The sequence below is a fragment of the Oxyura jamaicensis genome, chromosome 3 (genome assembly GCF_011077185.1).
Source record: "Oxyura jamaicensis isolate SHBP4307 breed ruddy duck chromosome 3, BPBGC_Ojam_1.0, whole genome shotgun sequence".
Taxonomy (NCBI): Eukaryota; Metazoa; Chordata; class Aves; order Anseriformes; family Anatidae; genus Oxyura; species Oxyura jamaicensis.
This window is the reverse complement of record NC_048895.1, coordinates 97,530,096-97,549,909: the sequence shown is the minus strand read 5'-3', so window position 1 is coordinate 97,549,909 and position 19,814 is coordinate 97,530,096. Positions and strand designations below refer to the sequence as shown.

General features: G+C 37.6%; 1 protein-coding gene across 1 annotated transcript in view; it reads right to left on the bottom strand.

The window, feature by feature from the left end:
- Nucleotides 1–3,699: 3,699 nt before the first annotated feature.
- Nucleotides 3,700–19,814, bottom strand: part of ERICH1 (glutamate rich 1) — a 55,882-nt gene continuing 39,767 nt past the window's right edge. The window contains exons 4-6 of the mRNA XM_035321607.1: nt 11,248–11,622; nt 8,875–9,069; nt 3,700–4,292 (exon numbers count right to left, since the gene is read on the bottom strand). Coding sequence (XP_035177498.1) covers nt 4,219–4,292; nt 8,875–9,069; nt 11,248–11,622 — 644 coding nt within the window. The 3' untranslated portion in view covers nt 3,700–4,218. The remainder of the gene's footprint in view (nt 4,293–8,874; nt 9,070–11,247; nt 11,623–19,814) is intronic.

The following is a 19,814-nucleotide window of genomic DNA, read 5'->3' as shown; positions in this document are numbered from 1 at the left end:
GTTTCAGAAACAAGTACACTTGTGTGACTGCATTTATCTACAATGACGATCTACGACCTATCTGCTTGGATTTGGTCTTATTTTCTAAACTCTCAGACATCTCAGATTTTACTTTATCCTCCACTCTTTATAATCCCTGTCAGTTTGATAAGTTTAAGTGTAAGATTCAGCTCATATCACAGGTCGTTTACAAAGACATCAGATACCACTGCCTCTAACTTGCTATGGTCTGAAATGTTTCCCAGGCTAGCTCTGTTAGGACCAGTTAATTTCTGCACTAAATATAAGGCTTTTACAGTGGTTGAAGTGAAAGGAAAAAAAAAGGGACCGAAAGCAGTCTTTTCACCATTATTGCCCCATTCAAGCAATGAACATTTTTGATTTAAGAAATTTTATTCACATTCTGGGATTAGACTGCTGATAGTATAAAATATTTCTGATTAGCAAAGATACCCATGTCCCTCTATATGCAGCTATTTAAAATTCAGCTTAATTAACAGATCATTTTAATAGTATGAGAAGTGGCTAAGCATTGAAACAGAAATAATAAAGAGAAATTCTTAATGCAGAATTCTGTTATACTAAAGATAGCATCCTACAATTAAATTATTTTACCACTTCTTCTAAAGGTCCTACCCACAATGAAAACCATAATAAAGTTAAGGTCCTATCATAATAAAACTGCCCAATAAACGGCATAAGTAACTAAAAAGCAAAACAATATTTCAGCCCAGAAAACATGTTTATGTAACATCTGGTAAACTGACCACCAGCCTACTCTCAGTTAATGTGTAATTTTTTCCCACCTATTATACGTCACATATATACATATAAAATACGTTTCCACATCATCAAAAATGTGCTTCTTTTGGAAATCTTGGCTTCTCCCAGTCCATAAATAACCCACAACTTAGCACTGTGTGTAATTAATTATAGGAGGGCAACAAATGGGAAGTAAATGGAACATGACCCTATCTAACTACAGTATGTACAGGGACTTGTATGGGCTACCAACAGCATAGAAGGCTTTTCAAGTTTTGCTTACTATGAGTAAGAACCAAGGGACTTTCTGCACTGATTCTTTTCCTTGTATGCTTGGGTAATGGCAGCCCTTTTCTTGACATACATGGGTTAAAAAAGATGACAGAGAAACTGCTTATGCAACAACTAAATCCATTACCTTACGTGAAAATAACATTACTAAGGTTACAAAGCCAATCTGTAAGGGCATGTGGAATGTTCATTCATGTCAGATCAAGGACCTTTTCACTTCAAAGGGAATCATAAGTAACAGAGAGAGCAATAAACAAAACCCCCAGCAAGGAATAACAGAGATCATACTAAGGACTAAAGCTCTCCAGTTGCTAATTGATGGTCCATTAAGAAACTACAGGCGTAGCTCTGGAGATGACCAATCTGGACTTTGTAACATAAGAAGGGGTAAAAAGATAAACTGGGTTATGGATACACAAGGAGGGCCTGTGGGACGATGCATAATTTATTACGGAATGTTTAGGAGAAAGGCTAAAAGAGAGAAAAAGGGGGAATGGGGAGGAAAAAGGGGAGAATAGAAAATAGAAAGGTTAAAAGGGGCCAGTCACATGTAAGCAGCCACAAGTCAGACCAGTTATCTAATTGATCCCTGCCCCTGATCACCACAGTCACCATTTTCTAATTAATCCTTTTAAACTATCTTTGCGTGTAAATCTCATTCTCTATCCACCGTGTGAGTGCTGCAAATTCCAGATACCCTCCAATGCAGAAGCTAGAGCAAGTGAACTAAGAACCAGCAACTGGAGACAGACCTTGGGTGCCAGCAGCCTCCACCTCTGTGGTGCCAGCAGCCACTAGACAGAGCGAGGGTCTCAGCACCAGAAACCGGGGGCACAGTGTATTTTTATTTTCTCCTAGTGTGATTTGTGTGTCTTTGTACATGTACAAAGCTTCAAGATGGACTACTCAGTGAGTAGGAGGCTCAGGGTCTGGGCAGAGAGGCCAAGGCCAGGCTGATAGTGGAAGGATCTGAGTGCTTGTGTGACGAGTGTGTAGGTGTGCATCTGTTGGATGGAGTGTCTCAGGCTGGACTAGCTGAGGAGCTGGAGACCCGAAGAGCAGCTGAGAGGGCCCAGGGGTCAGGCAGGTATATCAGACAGGCTGAGTGCCCATGTTGCTATTTGAGGGATCTGCTAACGTGAGTATGCCTGCGCATCTAGAAAGTGAAGGCAAGTGTGTTTTCACTAGTGAGCTTTGGTCATAATTGGGCAGAGAAGACGACTGTCTGTACTCAGAATTTATGTGAGGCCTGGCAGGGTTACTCATGGGTGTTGTTAAAGACAGCGCCTTGACTGTGTCAGTCTGTGTAGATGGCCATGTCTCTGTTGTCTGCATACACATGTATATGTGTATGTCTGCCTCCTTGGGATATGTGCTACACCTCACTACTGGCTGAACTTGGAAACATGAGAGCTGCAGTTGCATCCATTGGTGTGGGATGGAGGGACATCCAGGTTTCCAGGAGCACCGGGTTGGGCTCTAGAGGACAAGAAGCAGGAATCAAATCCCCAGGTCCTGGAGCCCACCAAAGGCAGCAGCCTTAGAGCATCCCTTAGCATAGTCCCTCAAGTATCAGGAAATGCAGGAACTACAGTTGTTTGCACAGGCCTAATTTTACCTATTTTGGACTTGTCCTTTACGATACTGTCTTTAATTACACAGTTTCATTTATTTTTTCATTTTCACTGTACGGGATAGATGACGCTTACCTAATGAGCTGCTACATAACCTTTTTGTGTGGTTACTAGGCCTCATTTACTGCACAACATTCAAACCTCAATCTGAGGATGAGGTGATTAATTTCCTGTGGGATCTGTCAATAGGGTACCTAGGTGCTCACATTCAAATGATATTTTCTTCATTCTCCAGCAGTGGAACTGAGGCACACAGCAGCTCAGTGAAAAGCCACAGCCACAATTCAGTGCTTATGTCTTAGCAAGTCAGGATCTTTAAAACAGGGAATATGCTATTAGTTTCCTCTGTCTGAGGCCTGGTTTAGATATCTTTCCTAGCAGATACAAACCTAACTCAAGTTCTTGAGGGCTGCACACACCTGACTTAGCCATAACATCATTTTTTCTGCAAGTGCTATCCTTTGGCATGACCCTATTTTTTTTTTTTCAACTAATGAGAAGGAGGTATGGTTGTATATACATGAGTATCACTGAAACAATGCCTTGCAATAGGATATAATAGGCAACATAATAAAAAGACAAAGCAAAAAACATGCTATACTTATATGGTACTTGCCAGTAATGTATCTCCAAGCACATGTTGGCAGAGATGTTGACCCCATCGTACTGATAAGGAAACTAACACACTAGGATATGAAACGGCTTCCCCTGTATCACCTATCAGGTGAATGACTCAGCTAAGAGTCCCTTGCTTACAAAGCATTTTTTTTCAGGATTCAAAATCATTTTACAACTATGCCATGGATATTACTTATTATATCATCTACACAAAGATAAACGCAGGTGCAGAAGGACTGCACAGTAATCAGTAAGAGAACCCAGTTCTGTAGTTCTGCAATCAGTGAAGCCCACAAAATCGTAACACGCTGGGCAATTGAATTGTTCTGAAAATGCCATTAAAGTTCCTGTATAATTCCAAAGAGTAACTACGTGATGTAGGTATAGAAATTCATCGACTTCCATAATTTATCAGTTTATTCAGCAAAAATACAGTCCTCAGATGCATTTTTGCTTAAATTTAACAAATATAAAAATACATATAAAAATACAATATTTCTGTGTTTCAGGTAGACAGATATATATTGCACATAAACAAGAAAAGACAAGATACAAAACTTCCAGAAAGGAACTATCAATTAATAAACATAAAAAAATTACTATACCTCTTAAACAAAATACTTGATACAAACTTAATCATTTTAGATATGGCCCATATCCCAAAGTGAAATATACATACTCATCCAGCTGAAGATTCAGGCCATACAGCGTATGTATAATTCTTGACTAAGAACAAAAATTATATGTAGTTGTACCCTGTTTATTGTCTTCGGGAGTTTTTAACAACAAAAAATAATTAATTTACCTGAAGGTGTAGAACGTATATTGACACTGCTCTTCCTGAATAATTGCTATTTGGTTAAGAGCTTGTATATTAAATTTTAACCCTGCACATATGGACGCAGGCAAGGCTTCATTTCCTGTTCCTCACAGGAAGGATATCTGTAATCCAGTAGTGAAACAGAGTAATGACTATCTTGGTATGATCTGAAACAAATAAAAAATATTTATACTGAAGTATCTGTATAACATTTCTGAACATTAAAGAAAAACAGTTATGTGAACATCTGTTTCCATTTGATATCAGCATTTCTATAAAAACAATACAGACATTGGAGCTTGAAGGCCAATATATATGATTTCCTAGATAAACAGGTGCATTTTCTTGAAGGAGGTCAGTTATTTGTATGAGATACAATTTTGGTTCTTTATTTTTGAAAGCCTCATTTATTATGTTTCGTTAATTCAGAAGAAAGGATTTAAATGATATGATCATATGGGTAAGACTAAAAGAGTGCAATCTTCTCCATTTCTTTCTTTCTGGAGAGTAATTTCACACATTATTTACATTACAGTAGCACCTAGCAGTCCAAGTTGAGAATAAGTCTTCTTGTATTAAATCATGTCTAGACAGCTGTATTAAAGCTTCCAAATCCCTGTCTTAATTCAAGGTTTATCTATTTAACTTTATTTATTTTTAATGACAGGAATTTCTATGGTACTTATCACATAATATCACATTTAAGATGATTCTATAATGTTATGCTAATACAACTTTCATGTTTAATTTCCTTTTCTTTGAATGCTCATTCAAAGAAAATGTTAAAATTAATCATTTTAGGGCTTCTGTGTATCTGTATTGGTGCACAGTAACTCAATTACTTCTGGTTTGTGTAATGCACCCCCCCCCAAAAAAAAAAAAAAAGGAGACATATATAAAGGACAGATCTCCAAAAATTAAAGTTAAAAGAAGCTTCTAGGTCATTGGTGAGTGATAATTTCCTAGGCAACATGGGAAGAGTATATTTGAGACCTGATACTAACCAACAAAGGGGAAATGCTAGTAGATAATGGAATGAAGATGAGTAGAAACCGAATGAGTCCATAAATTAGGAGATAATGACATATTTTTTAAAATTAGGTGATCACCTATGCTTTAATAATTCATGTGAAATGAGAATTAAGTAGCCCTCATTTCAAAGCTATCGTTTCCAACCAGCAAATGGAGCATACAGCTCTTTGCTTTTGCCCACTGCACTGTGCAGGATCATGAAGGCATCTGGCCACCTGGTTTCTGATAGAGACCAGCAAAGCTCCCATCACTAGAAACGTGTGTCTGTTTGACTTGTTAGGCTTTCTGTTCCCTGCATTTAGAGAAGACTGTAGGTGGATCTACGTGTTTTTCATTAAAGACTATAAAATAAATGGAAATGGTAATAGGACATCATTCCTTTTTTAAAAACCTGAGAACAACAAAACTTTAGCTAACCATTTGCAAACAAAATTTGTTGACCACCCTCAATTTTGTATGATCACTGAAGTAAGTACAAGGTAACTATTCAGATGCTATGCAGTCTCCTATTTATGAGGTGATGACTAGACATATCATCCAGTATCTCTTAATCATAGAGATTCTTGCTCTTTTCAGGTATGTTTTCTCTCTTGGATGAAGGACTAAACATAATACATAACTGTTGATCATCTCTCTGTTTCAGCCTCTTTAGCAATTTGCTCTTCCTGAAAAAGGTTTTCGACCTACCACCAACCGTCTTATACTTTTCTTTGACATGACAAATAGTGAGATCTAAGAGCTGAAGATAAAACAGAAACTTTTATTTTTCTTCATTATTGCTTTCTTCTTTTGGCTGAAGCATGTTTCCAAATCTCAGTAACATGCCAGGAAGTGTGAAGGAAATTCCTAAGCATGCTCTTGAACCAATGGTTTTACAACTTGTGGCCTTTTGCAGACCTTGGGCAGTCCATAGTCTTACTCTAAAGCAGTGAAAAGTACTGTGAAAAGTAACTCAGAAAAACAAGGCTGCCATCAGTAGGCATTACTTTGCTAAATATAACTTGGTAGAACCAGTGGAAAATTAAAAAGAAAAAAGAAAAAGAAAAAAGTTATATAATGGTATGTTTACTTTGTAGTTTACTAATGGGGAATGCATGTTTATATGAGAAAGATAGATACCTTCTCATTGTTTATTTCCTACTCCTTTCCTTGAAGTAAATACGAAACTGGACAAAACATAGCACCTATTATTCATTTTTTGATACTGGCACCTTAACTAGAATCATAGCTACAGAAAAAGGGTTAACATATTGGTTCCTGAACTACAGGAAATAAAATGGGTTTGCTTTGTAAAAATAATACACCCTGCTAAAATTAAGTAAAATTGTTTTAATTTCATCATGTGAAGATGGAAGAACCTTTCCTTCTAGGACATCATGTCCCAGTAAAAATAGTCAAAACCAGAAAAAAAAGGCAAGAAAATCATACAATCTTTAAAAAGAAAAAAAATAATCTATGATGTACTGTACATTTTTATCTTCATAAAAAGTCCTACTCTGCATTTCTATTACAAGAACTTGAATTTGCTGAGACAACAAGTTTTTATAACTGACTATCACCTGCTCATTGGGAATGAAATCTAAAATTTTAGAAACTGGGCAAGACAACCTATTATTGAGACAAAGATAGTAAAAAGAAATGTATATTTAAAAGGCTAATTCAATGTAAAATTTCATAGCATTATATTCTCATTTACCGAAATTCCTCTGTTACAAATAGAATGTATCGTTAAAGTCTGCTGAGCTAAATTAATATCTAGCAGGTGTTCAATTATCCTTTAATAATTCATAACAATATATTTTCTTCTCACATTGTTGTACCTCATGAATATCCAATCAACTAAGTTACACCACTGTGAACCTGGCATGAGATTAGATTAAAGCCTCGAGTGACAACAGTTACTAGGAAAAAAATCAACAGGAAGAGTAAACAGTTTGACGCTATACCGGCATAAACATAAATGATTTTAAAAAAATCACTCAGAAAATTGTTTTCTGCTTTTTCAAGTGACAAAGACATCTACCTGAAAATAAGGGCAGTTGCATGGATTTGTTTCTAATTTTGTTTGTTTTCTCTTCTCTCTTCAATTTGACATTTCTGGTATATAAAAGGAAACAGCAGCTTGCCTAAAGGCTGCAAAACCAAAAGATTTCCTACTGTATTCAGTAGAATTTGGATAAGGCCTGTAAGAAATATCACGAATGTGGTCACTTCAGCAGCTCCACTTTGATTTAATCAATAGAAGCTGAATTAGGTCATTTAATAAAGGGTCAATTACCACTACGACTATTCTTGCTAAGTCCTGCTTAGTTTGCAAATGTGTATTAAATCCAGTGAGACTACGTGACAAGATTTAAGATCATAGAATCTAGGCTTGAAATTGATGGTTGAATGTAAGAAGGATTTTGTTCCATGCATACCTGCATACTTCGTATCTATCAGAACCTGGAGGGCTGTCATAAAACTTTTTTACATATTAAAAAATCCATATTTAACTATACAAAAGTGTCTTTTTCAAAATTTATCAACTATGAGCTCTGCAGGCAGGAATTCTCTCTTTTCTGTATTATAACAAAACACAGCATACAGTGTGCTCCAACCTTGACTGTGATCTTTGGCCACTATCATGCTGTAAATTATTTAATGATGTTGTGAACAGCAGTCTCTTCTTTGAATGTTATTGCTAAGCATCTGATAGCTATGATCTTATTTACTCTGTTACCACACTACTACCATTTGAGTCATTACATTTAAAAGGACTTACAGCATGATCTGAAATGGTTGAGATTCTCTTGGACCATAGCAAGTGCTCTCAACTCTGATTAAATTCCTTGGGAGGCAAGAAAATTCAACACATCTTGTAGATTTGGCTGATGCCACAACAAATGACAAGTATGAATGAGCATTTAAATATCAACTGCTTCAAAAATGAATTATTACGGACCTCGTATGGGCTACATGCTCATCTCACAATCACTTCAGGAACTATTAACTGTCCAAGAAGAAGTCTTACTAAAATTACAGGGGATATAATAGAGAACAAAAGGAACATGGATGGAATCAGACTTGGGCCTCAAGGATGAAAGGGTTTAGTAACATATTTTTTCTTTTTATGAATGACATTATTATGTTATTTATTATAGAGACTTTGCTTTTTTACGTAATCAACAGTGTTTTTAGCAACTTAAAACTGACATTTATATTTAAACAATAACAAACCAGTAAAGCAAAATTAGCAAGAAAAACCTATATGTTGAAGAAGCCAGGTAGGTAACCAAAAGGAAATGAAATAATGGGCTTTACTGATTCATATGCATGTAAAATACATCCTACACTAGATGACTGAAAACTCCAAGATAAACATGTTAATTTCAATGATTTGAAAAGATTATAATGACAGCATATTAAAATATGCTTTAAACATGACTAAATATTAAAACAGTTAAGATTAAAAAAAAAAAAAAGTGTTTTAAGAACCTTAATCATCTTGTACTCTGCAGTCACTGCAGAAAATGAAGTTTCTGTACTTGTAATTTCCTGTTTCTTGTTTGGTTATTATTATATTTTCTGTGGGAAATATGCTTTCAAATCTTGTATAAGCACATATTTACCACTACACAATTATTTACAGCTTCCCTATACAAAAACCTGTGACAAATCTGAATTTTAATCCACACGAAGAACATCAGTGAATGATCATGTCTGAATGGTACATACTGGGAGACATCATGGAATGTTCTTGGAATTGTTTCAAAGCGTCCTTCAGTCTGTCAATATCCTGTAGCAATACAAAGGATTTCAGCTGATGTAGCAGGGTCACATCTGAGGAAGATATGTTGCGAGATTCAAGATGTTGTAAAAGTTCTTGGGTAGTTGCTGAATTTACAGCAGAATCTGTGCATTCTGATTTATCTGGAAAACAATGGGAAACCACATTAAAAACATTCAACAAGTATGGAGAATTTTCAAAGATAGTATCTTCCTTTTTAGTATAACTTACAATCAAACATCATGTACTAAAGAGCAGTCTGTTCATTTTTTCATTAATTATTTAAGCAATGATAAGAGGGGAAAATACCAAATTCAAAAAGTAAAAAGGACAATAGAATTGTCCTTTTTTTGTGACACAAATGCAAGATGAATCTAAATTTGGCATGACGAAGAGACTGTACTGTAGACAGAAGACTTTGCTTCTTATACAGTATATATTACAAAAATGCACACATGTGGAGACAGGAAACAATTGTGTGGAACTAATGCAAAGCACAAAACCAAGTGATAATAATAGATTTTTCCCGATTCAGCTTTCTGACATAAGTATAATCCAATGTGACCACTTGAAAACCCTGCTATAAGCAATGGCTTCCAATTTTATCTAAAAAAAAAAGGGGAGTGTTAAAGTCACTCAACCAGAAAAGGCAAACAGCATGATGCCAGAGCTATATTTAAACTAGGACTTGCCTAACAAGAAAGTTAGTCACAGAGATTTAAGGATGTGAGATCTTACCAGCAGATGGCCCAACCTTCTGATATGCAGGTGTGACCCTGGGGCTAGTCAGTCTGTCTACCACTGCTAAAACCCGAACCTGATGTGCTGGGAAGCCAGGCAGCTAAATATTTTTTGTTAACATTCTGCATGTGACACAGCTGTGGACAATTGACCAGTTTTCTCTTCTGGACCATGTGTTAACAACAGAATGGTTAATTGAGTTTATAATTTTACTCAGTTACTCTGGAGTTACACTACAGCAAATGTAAAAAGCAGTGTGGTTTACTTTTACTTAGTCATATACTGAAGTAGTAAGATCCTTGTTTCTGGTGATGGAAGTACGTTAGCCAGAAAGTAGGATGGCTTTCAAATGCTAGGCAGAGTATGAAGACCTCGCACAGCGGAAATATTGTTAACAGTAAGCATAGAAAATTCTGTATATAAATCTTAAGAAAAAAAAAAAAAAAGAAAAAAAAAAAAGAAAACTATGATGTCACCCTAAGAAGGTTTTAAAAGTAATTCTGTAGTCTAAAGATGAATTTTATGGGAGTAGGGGCTGACATCTCTGACTGAAGATGGACTCATATAGGTAGGTAAGCTGTTTAATCTTCCTGTAGATCCACAAAGACAGTCAAGGCCACGCACTTTGAAAATATTTTCACTGCCTTTTTCCAGTTTTACACGGCAGTTATCATTTTAAAGCTATGTTCTGAGCTGAACAACTAAAGAACGCTTTATCTTGCCTTTAAGATAGAAAATTTAATTCTAGATGATACCAACATAAGCTGGTATATGTACAGATAATTTTATCTGTTTTAATTATCATTAAAACATCATTTTTTCAGGAAGATATTAATGACATAAGCACCATACAAACAGCTGTTTTGGAGGGCATCAGAAGAAACATATTTAGCTACAACAATATGAATTTCCCTGATTTTAGTGTCCAGAATGAGCATTCAATAGGCCATTAGGGAAAATATCCATGTAATCCTATTTAAAGTGCTATGTAATGTGCATTGAACATCAGATGACATTCATCTCATTCACAAGTACTTTATGCCAATACCCTTTCCCAATGCCAACAGTATCTTCCTCTTTCCTCTTGGATGCAGTCTGTCTAGATTTCATTATACATTACAAATAAATCTCCCCCTGGGAAGGAGAGCTTTTCAAAAAGTAGGCTGGTTCAGAGACAGCAAGCATGAAAGTAGTTTAGAATAGCAATTATTGCCCTCATTTGGAGCTTTTTGAAAGGAAGCAACCCTTCTGGATGTTTGCTTTCAGAGAAAAGAAGAATTTGGTCCATTTTAACCACTACGCTTACCCAAGCACACTGGAATGTTTTAAAAACGAGAAAGGAATATTACGTGCATTTTCAAAGATAGAGAAACAAAGAGATTAGGACCACAGTTTTCTACATTGATGTGGATGCTTTCATGTACACACCAGAACATGGGACAAATGCTATAAGCATCTGCATCTCTTACAAATTCAAAAGATAATTCTCTGGTAGATTTGGCCCATTCTACAGAAATAACACATCTATTTTCCTCAATGTGGTAATACTTACAAAAAAAAAAGGAGAAAATGATACATACTGTCAGCAAAATAAATTTGTTGTGTTGCCTGCAAGAAATCCAGGATGCTATCCGCCTTTTCATCTATGTCTTTTAAGTCTGCTGCTCCTTCTCTGTTGTTTTTGTCAGGCTGATATGTAAAATCCACACCAGTATTTTTTGTTAGCAAGCCAGCTGCTCTCATTTTTTCTTTCTGTCGCTTCTTTTTCATTTTCCTCTTTTTGTTTTTGCTTATTTTGGGGCTGTCTGTCTGTTGCAGCTGTAAATTATCTTGAACAAGAGTCTCTTGCATTCCAGCTTCTGTTTGTTCTCCATGTAGATTATTAGAGTTTTGCAAACTGTTCTTTTGTTTCTTCCTTCGAACGCGTTTTCTCTTGGTTTGTCCTTGATACTCCTCTGCAGATTCAAAAGAGAAATGATAGTTATAAATAAGAAGATCTGTAATAAGCATTTTGGAACTGCATACAATGAAATATTACTCCCTTCAAACTCTGGGACGTCTGAGTGGCTCTAACCTTACTTTTATGATTAGAATGCCTTTCAGTGCCACAATGTCAAAGCCAACTTTTGTGAATGCAGAGAGTAAGAAAAGTTCTTTTCCCTTCTGCTTTCAAAAAAGACTGTACTGTCCTTTGTGCTATATACTTTACATCATGTTTACTTTCTTAAGGCAGATACTGTGGTTCTACACAGAGAGTGAGGTCAAAAGCATTACCAAGGCAAAAAACAATATGGGCACGCTGGGGGACATGGGACGAGGAGCTCCCCCAAGAGGTCCACACAACCAGTTGGTAGACTTGACCAAGAAGGCAAGAACGCACGTAATTCACAACAAAAGACTGATGCATCCCTCCATGGTAGTCCAGTGCCCTAAAAACACCAGCTGTCTGTTTCTGACTCTTCTACTTTCTCCTCCTTAAACATCATTTTCTTTTGGGATACCTTCCTGCTAGCTCAGCTTTGGACATCAGCTTTATAGGTAAAGCACGCAGGGCATCAGCGACCTTGGCAAGCAATCTCTGATCTCTTTAGCAGCCTGTCTTGGTTCTGCCATTCCCTTGCTACATTCTAATTTCCTTGCGAGCTAATTCTTCAAAAGGCTCAAATGTCAAGGGAAGGAAGTCCCTCTTGCTCTCCAAGACAGCTTTCATGTTCCTCTGTTCAGATCTTATCACCGTGCACAAAGCCAGAACTCTGAAGTCATCTCTGACCCTGAACTGACTTGCTCCCACACACACTCTCCTGTGAATGTAAGCCTTCCTGGTACTAGCAAGGGAAGACTGCCAGAATACATCTTGCCTTTGACTGCACTGCTGCTGAAATCTGTATTTATGCCTATAATAATTTCCTCTCTAATTAACTGAAATCTCCTCTTCCATAGTCTAACAAAATCCTCACACATTTAATCATGGAGCCCTGAGAGGCAGTGTTCTTCCAATGCCTTGCTGCAGGAAGTTCAGCCATTTATCCTTCCCTCAACCTCTGCCTGCACATTTCTAAATTCCTCGCAATGTGCTGAGCCCACTGGGCTTTTTTTCCTGGTTTTATGCCATTCTCTCAGGGTCAAGATCTTTGCTTGCCCAATGCTGGAGTCATGCAGCAGACACCTGGAGCCCATCTCCTGTTTCCAAATGCTCTGCAGTGTCCTGAACTGCCTCTGACATCCTCAGCTTGCTTGGCTTCCTCATCACTCCTCCCCCTCCAGTCTTTGCCTCTATTTTCTCCAGAGTCGGAGGCCCTCTCTTTCATTTCTGTTTCTTTTTCTGTCTTGAACTCTGTCAGCTCTGAGCCACTTTCTCTCTTTAAATATCACTACAAGACTTTTAGTTCTTTAGCTGACAGATGACTCACCGCACAGCAATTTCCCATACTTTCTATGAAGAAGGCTGTGTAAAAATAAATGCGCTGTATTGTAATTGAACACCACAGCGTGTTAATGACACACCAAACGTCACCTTGTACCCACAGCGTGGAATGTTTTGCACGCATGGTATTTGAGCTAAGTATCTTTATACATGATTTGGGCATATGGGATGTGGGAAAGATAACGGCTGTGCAGTCCTATAGGAATGAAATATCAGAACCGAAGGCAGATATGAATGGTGAAAGATAATATAAACAAAACATTAATGCTTCATCTTAAGACCTCATTTGGAATTGCATGGGAGTATTTTTGTTCCAATAGGTGAATTCCACTATGAACACAGATCCGTTGTTCCTCCTTAAAATCTCTCAGCCCTCGGTGAACCTGAACACGCTGTCTGCTAACACAGCTACTCTAATTCGTGCTCTCAGCAAAGGGGCCCAACATGCTTTTTAAGCATCGAAGAACCAGTAAATCACAGCAAAACTATGGCACGTTGTGCAGTCAAGCACCCTCTGTTGGTTTGAAACCACTTAAAAAAATGGTCCACAAGGGAGAAGAGGGCTTAAAATAATTGAAGTTTTGAGTCAAATCCAGAAGTTTCCTTATCCATGGTAGCTCAGGACAGCAGAAGGTCTCAGAGGGGGTGAAGCTGCCAAAATGCTGAATGAAAGTAGTCTGCCCATATATATGTTATTAAGATAAATGCCCGATTGAAAGGAAATCAGAGCTGTGCTGAGCTTCCTCCAACACAGAAGACAAATCAAACCCAAGACATTAACCTAGTTCTCTTTAGGAGTTAACCTGGCAGTCCTCTAGCAGGTTGTTTTTGACATCCTTTCCCCTATATATCCCTTATATTTCCCATGTATCATAACATCTCTTCACTAAGACTGAAATTTTGCCTCAATTATTCCAGGGTTCTCCCTGTTGGACAGTCAGCAAATTTCAGCCTCAACTACTGCCCCACGTGTGGGAACTACTAGTGATCTGGCATCAGGAATAGATACAATTAGATGCTGATAAATGCAAAACAATGCACAGAAAGGGGATTAATTTGGATAACTCACAGCTACGGTCAGAGTGACCTGTTATCAATTCAGGAAAAGCAAAACAAAACCCAGACCTGCTTTCCATAGACCTGGTGTCACTATGAAAACATTTGTTCAGTGATCAAATCAGCAACCACCTTGTTTGCATACCAAAAAAACAGCATGGAAAATAAAATAAAAACATAATAGGGACAATATTACAAAGCTATTATATGAATCTGTTGTACTCTTCAAGCTTGTCACACTTTATTTCATAGCATAGTCCCAGCATAAAGATGTTGGCAGAAGAGAACATGACTCTCACAGAAGTTATGGACATGCCCAAAAGATATTTATTATTTGATTTGAAACAAAGATTAATAAAATGGGCTCTATTTCTGCCTCCTCATGCACGAAGAAGGTGACATCTAATTAATGAGAGCAGTTTCACAAGGAAATAAAGTAAACACTTAAATTCTGAACAATACAATTAACTTATTGAATTCACATGTGTGTGGTAAGCACAGAAGCCAAGAGCTTAATGGGATTCATTAAATGGTTGTTTATACAGGCAGCAAGGCTGTAACAGCTACGCTAACACATAAATAAGAGTTGTAGAAGAAATATAAACCACAATGTTTAAGTCACGGCCCTCAGAGTGACATTAAATGAAATGTTTGGTGGGAGTCACCTCCTATAACTTGAGCTGTCTGAAAAGTAAATATTTAGTGCGTACTTAGACCTATGTTCCTGCCAATAAACTGATAGGCTGGAAGCTTTATCCCTGGAGATGTTCAAGGCCAGGCCGGATGGGGCTTTGGGAAACCTGGTCTGGTGGGCAGGGGTTTGGAACTGGGTGATCTTTAAGGTCCCTTCCAACCCAACCCATTCTATGATTCCATGAAGCTTCCTAAAGCAATGTGCCTCATCCTAAACCACCTGGGATGGAAATGCACCCTAAAGGTCTGCATCTCTCTCTCTCCCTCCCTCTCTTAACTATAGAGGAAATGTAAACAGGGAATTTGGACTAGTTACTTTCAACAACTGAGAAGAATTAGTCTCTTTTACAAAAATTATCAATATGGAAGAATATGCTTCCTAACAAAAGACGTCATTTTTTGATTTTTTACTAATTCTGTTTTTTTTTTACTAATGAAAAAAAATAATCATTGTCCTATGTACAAACCCCTTTGACCGATTCTCTACATTTCAAAGCAGTACGGAGGGCCTGATAAAATTTCAGGAGGCATGACTTTGGTTGCAGTAGTTTTTCCCACGTACTGCAGAGGCTTGCTGTGTCAAAGAAGCATAACTGTAACAACTACATGGCATGTATACTACACAACCAATCTGAATAACATGTTGGTTAGATACTTCAGTAACACTGACAGAAAGATCAGGTTCTGGACCACACATACGATAGCCACAACTGTATCATCAGCTCGTCCTAAATCCGCAAGAGCTAATGATTTGTTTTTTCTCTCTGTTCCATAATGGCCTGTCACCTCTCTCCAAAGACCCATCTCTGCTCCACAGGTGGCTTAATTTATCACATAATCTCATTATCTGGAAGCAATTGTCCTTAACCTGTTTAGCCCAGACTTGGTGCCCTCAGTCAGACTGAGCAGAGTAGCTTCCAAAGAGAATGCTTGTGAGCGTTTTCTAGCCATGGTCATCACAATGGGATAAGCGTTTCTTTCAGCCTCGGTAAGAACAACCTCTTCGGGAACTGCTAAGATTTGAAAATACCTGTTTGTTTTTTTTGTCCTGCCTTATTATTTTTAGCCTTCCCCAATGCAGTTGACCATGTGGCTCCACAGTCACACTAGTCTGCTGGACAGAATGATGTGGAAGTGGCCCGAAAAATGAAATTTAGCACCAAGAGAAAAAGTCATCTACTAACAACTTATCTCGTCTGCTCTGAAGCGTTGAAAACTCTTCTCCATGCAAACTGCATGTCACTTTAACAGAAGGGGCACAGCTCCATCAATAAACAGACTTGAGAAAAAGACTCAGTTTATAAAAACTGCTTACTGAATTTTGGTAATGAAAAGTCAGCACATCCAGTTTATATCTTAAAAAGAAAATAAAAAATCATGATTTACATTAGGACTTTGAATATGCTGACTTTATTTATTAACTGCTATTATATTAGTGAGGTATGCCATGTGATTCATCAGGGCAGGCAGAGAGACACAGAGATTAAATGCCCTAAGGTGAGCAAACTGCCTCTGCTGGCTCTCTCTCCCACTGAGACTAACCATTAGTATGGGAACATTGCTGGCAGCTACATGATTGAAAAGAGCCTCCTCAAATTCAGATGTGTTCTTTCAGTTCCTTCAGACAATGGCAGATGGAAACATTCAGGGAAAGAATCATGTAAGACAATGAAAAATGGGAGACTATTTGCTTAGGGGTCTGCAAGTCTAAAGTATGCAAAGTTTCACATCATGCTGAACTGCCATGTTTGGCTTTGAGTATCAGAATAAACTGATGATGCTAAGGATTTTTAAGAATCAAGCCCCTAAACATATTATTAGAACATTCTTACATTCCTTTAGAACAGCCCAGCAACCCCAACAGCCAAAAAAAAAAAAAAAAAAAAAAAAAAAAAGATAAAGCAGTCTGAAGAAAAGATAGTCAAAGAACACCCTCTGAGCTCCTCTGCAATGTGCTCATCATAACTCAAGTATGGCAGCTGGCTCTCCCGCTCAAGGACCAACTCCCACAGAATGCTTTCCGGACGTTGTTCATGGTAATTTTGTTCTTTTGCTGAGATGAAACAGGATGTTTCTCTCTCCTTATTTTTCATCCAGTTTAAACTTTTCTCCCTGATATAGTAAAGGATTTTCCACGGTGTACCAAGCAGTCGATGCAGAAGAATTATATTTTGGTTTATGATTTTGCAAGAGAGAAGAAGTGTCATTTCTAATGCAAATTAAAATATCAGCAGGCTGTAATTTGACCATGACAGAAAACCTGTGGCTAACAAACGCAACAAAATGTAACGGTTCATTAGAATAAAAGCAATATTGAAAAGATCTCAGGAGCACAGGACTTCACGTTAATATTTTCAGTCTCTTTTGTGTTATTTTGGAAATCATTTCAACCTATCATTCGAGATCTGAAACCCCTCCACTTCTAATGGTTTTAGTTAGCTTCAACACTTTTGATGTTGGAGAAAATGGCAAAAGACTGGAAGCTGTTCATTAAAGGGACTGTCTTTCGTTTGTTCTTTCACACTGCTCTATGTTCTTCAACTCACAAATGAAGGGTTTTTATGAAAATGGGTAAATGCTGCACATACACTGCCAACAACAGTAGAGTGCTGCCTTTCTGATTTAAAGCTAATCCAACTAACAGTGATGACAGCAATAAGGAAAGGCAGATACCACATTGTCTGCAATGGGTTTGTATCCCAAATGTTTACCCTAATAATTCTTATCATTTTATTTATTTTTGACTGCTACTGAAATGTGAAATGTTGTTTTCACAGAGTAATTTATCATACTGCAAAAACTTACTCTTGCTTGGCAACAGCCAGCTGAGAGCCCATCATATTACAGGTGAATTTGTTTTTTTCCTAACTATATCACAGGACAACTAGCTAAAATGAGTTCACCTGCCATTTTTGACAAGTCACTCAATCTGAGATGACACTGCAAGAAGCTCTTGTCTTCAGTACAGTTAACATCTGTGCTTCATTGGGAAACCTTCTGACTTCACTGTTCTCTCTTTTTACCTGACCAGTAATTGAATGCAAGCCTCCAGTTCTGACCTCCCTCTATTTTGACAAGTACTATTTTCTATTTCTCTCAATTCCTACTCTGAGACTTTACCTTTTACATTATTTCTTAAAAATCTTTGATGATGAGCTTTATCAAAAACTTTGTGGAAATTTAAGGAAAGCACATCAGCTGTAGTACCACCCTTATCCACGTATTTCCTGCCTCTTCAAAGAATTCTTGGATGTTTGCAGATTTCCTTTTTGGAAAACACGTTATTTGTCCCATGTAGTTTGTAGTTCTTTGGGCATCCACAAATCTTATTTAGTATTGTAATTTGTGCTGAACTGCGTAAGGCTAACATGAGGATTACAAACTTGCAGTTCCCTGGACTACAAAAGAACCATTTTTAAAAACTGGCATCACGCTGTCCAGCCTCGAAGTCTCTGATAACAAGGCAACCTTAAGCATGGGGTTATGTGTTACTGTCATCACTTTGAGCAGTTTTTCCCTCAAGTTCTTTTAGAATGTTTAGGTGAATCAAGTATGGTACTGGTAATTTTATCATATAATTTGGTTTTGTTCCATGATCACTAAATCACTTTCATATATCCTTTGGGAAATCCCAATAAGGAATGGTCCAGCATTGGGTTCTCCCGTTTCTTCTGCAGATAACATAGACACAAAGAATTTAAGTTCTCTGAAACAGGCTTATCTAAGTATTACTTCTACACCATGATCACTGGCTCAACAAACTCTGGCAGGCAGGTTGGTCCTGATGCATCAGAAATAGGACTTAGTACTTTTGATTCTTTGCACATTTTCTCAAACCTCCCGTACTCTGCCCTACTGTGTTTAACATTTACGTCTGTTAAAAACGTCATTTAGGTATGAATTCAGCTTTTAAAATGGACACCCAACTGTTTCTCACAACTTCCTTTACTCTGTTGTCTAGCTGTGCCATCTTCCTTTTGCTTTTTCTCAAGCCTTTCAAAACAGGTGGTGGGTGCTGGCCTCGTATTTCACATATGGTATCCTCAAGTAGCTCCCTCACCACCTGGTGCAGCTTCCTTCACTCAGCTGACATCTCTTAGGTTCTTCTTAGTAAGAATCTTTATTTTTGTGTGCATCACAGAGAAGTGGATCATAACTGTTGTGGTTTTGTCGTTGCTGTTTCAGTAGGATGTTGAGCCTCATTACAGCTGCTGTTGCAATGTACCTCTTCTGAATCCCAGAACCCATCTCTACTCAGAACAAAGTCCAGGGTCATATTTCCTCTTACAGCCCCTCTAACCTATGGCTCAAGTATTAACAGCATCTTAAAACAGACTGCACAACACCCTGATATGTAACGGCCACATAACCAGCACAGAGAGAAACTGAAGACCCCATCATTACTCTGTATCTGCTGCTCCTCTGATCTTCCAGCACACAGCAACGTGTATTCACCATCCCAGCTGGATACATGATGAAACAGACTCTGAGCTTGCTTTGCTTTTTGATACGTACACTCAGTACACAAACCCATTGATCTAAGGCATCCAGGAGATATTTGAAATGATTCCAATGAATAAATTAATACTGACAATATGTTTCAGGCCTCCTGTCATTTTATGCAAAATGTGCTTTACGGAGGCCTTAATAAGTTTTCCTAAATAACAACTTAGCTGTTACAGTTCAGTGACAATTTTCAAATGAAAGCAAATATTTTGACCTGTTAATTATCCTTCTCATTAATGTTATTATTATTTCTGATTTCAAGCTCCCTGTCTTCATTCATTTTGGTTTTCTTGGGATGATGTGCAAACAACCTGAGCCAGTCATCTTTGAAAGGAGGCATCACACAGCATTTCCTAGATGGGATCACCTCAGTGGTGATCACCAAGAACACTGAGACTCATGTCAACATTGTGTTGACTCAGTGAGAAACTCTTGGAGAAATTCAGTGAGAAAAATACAGAACGAAGC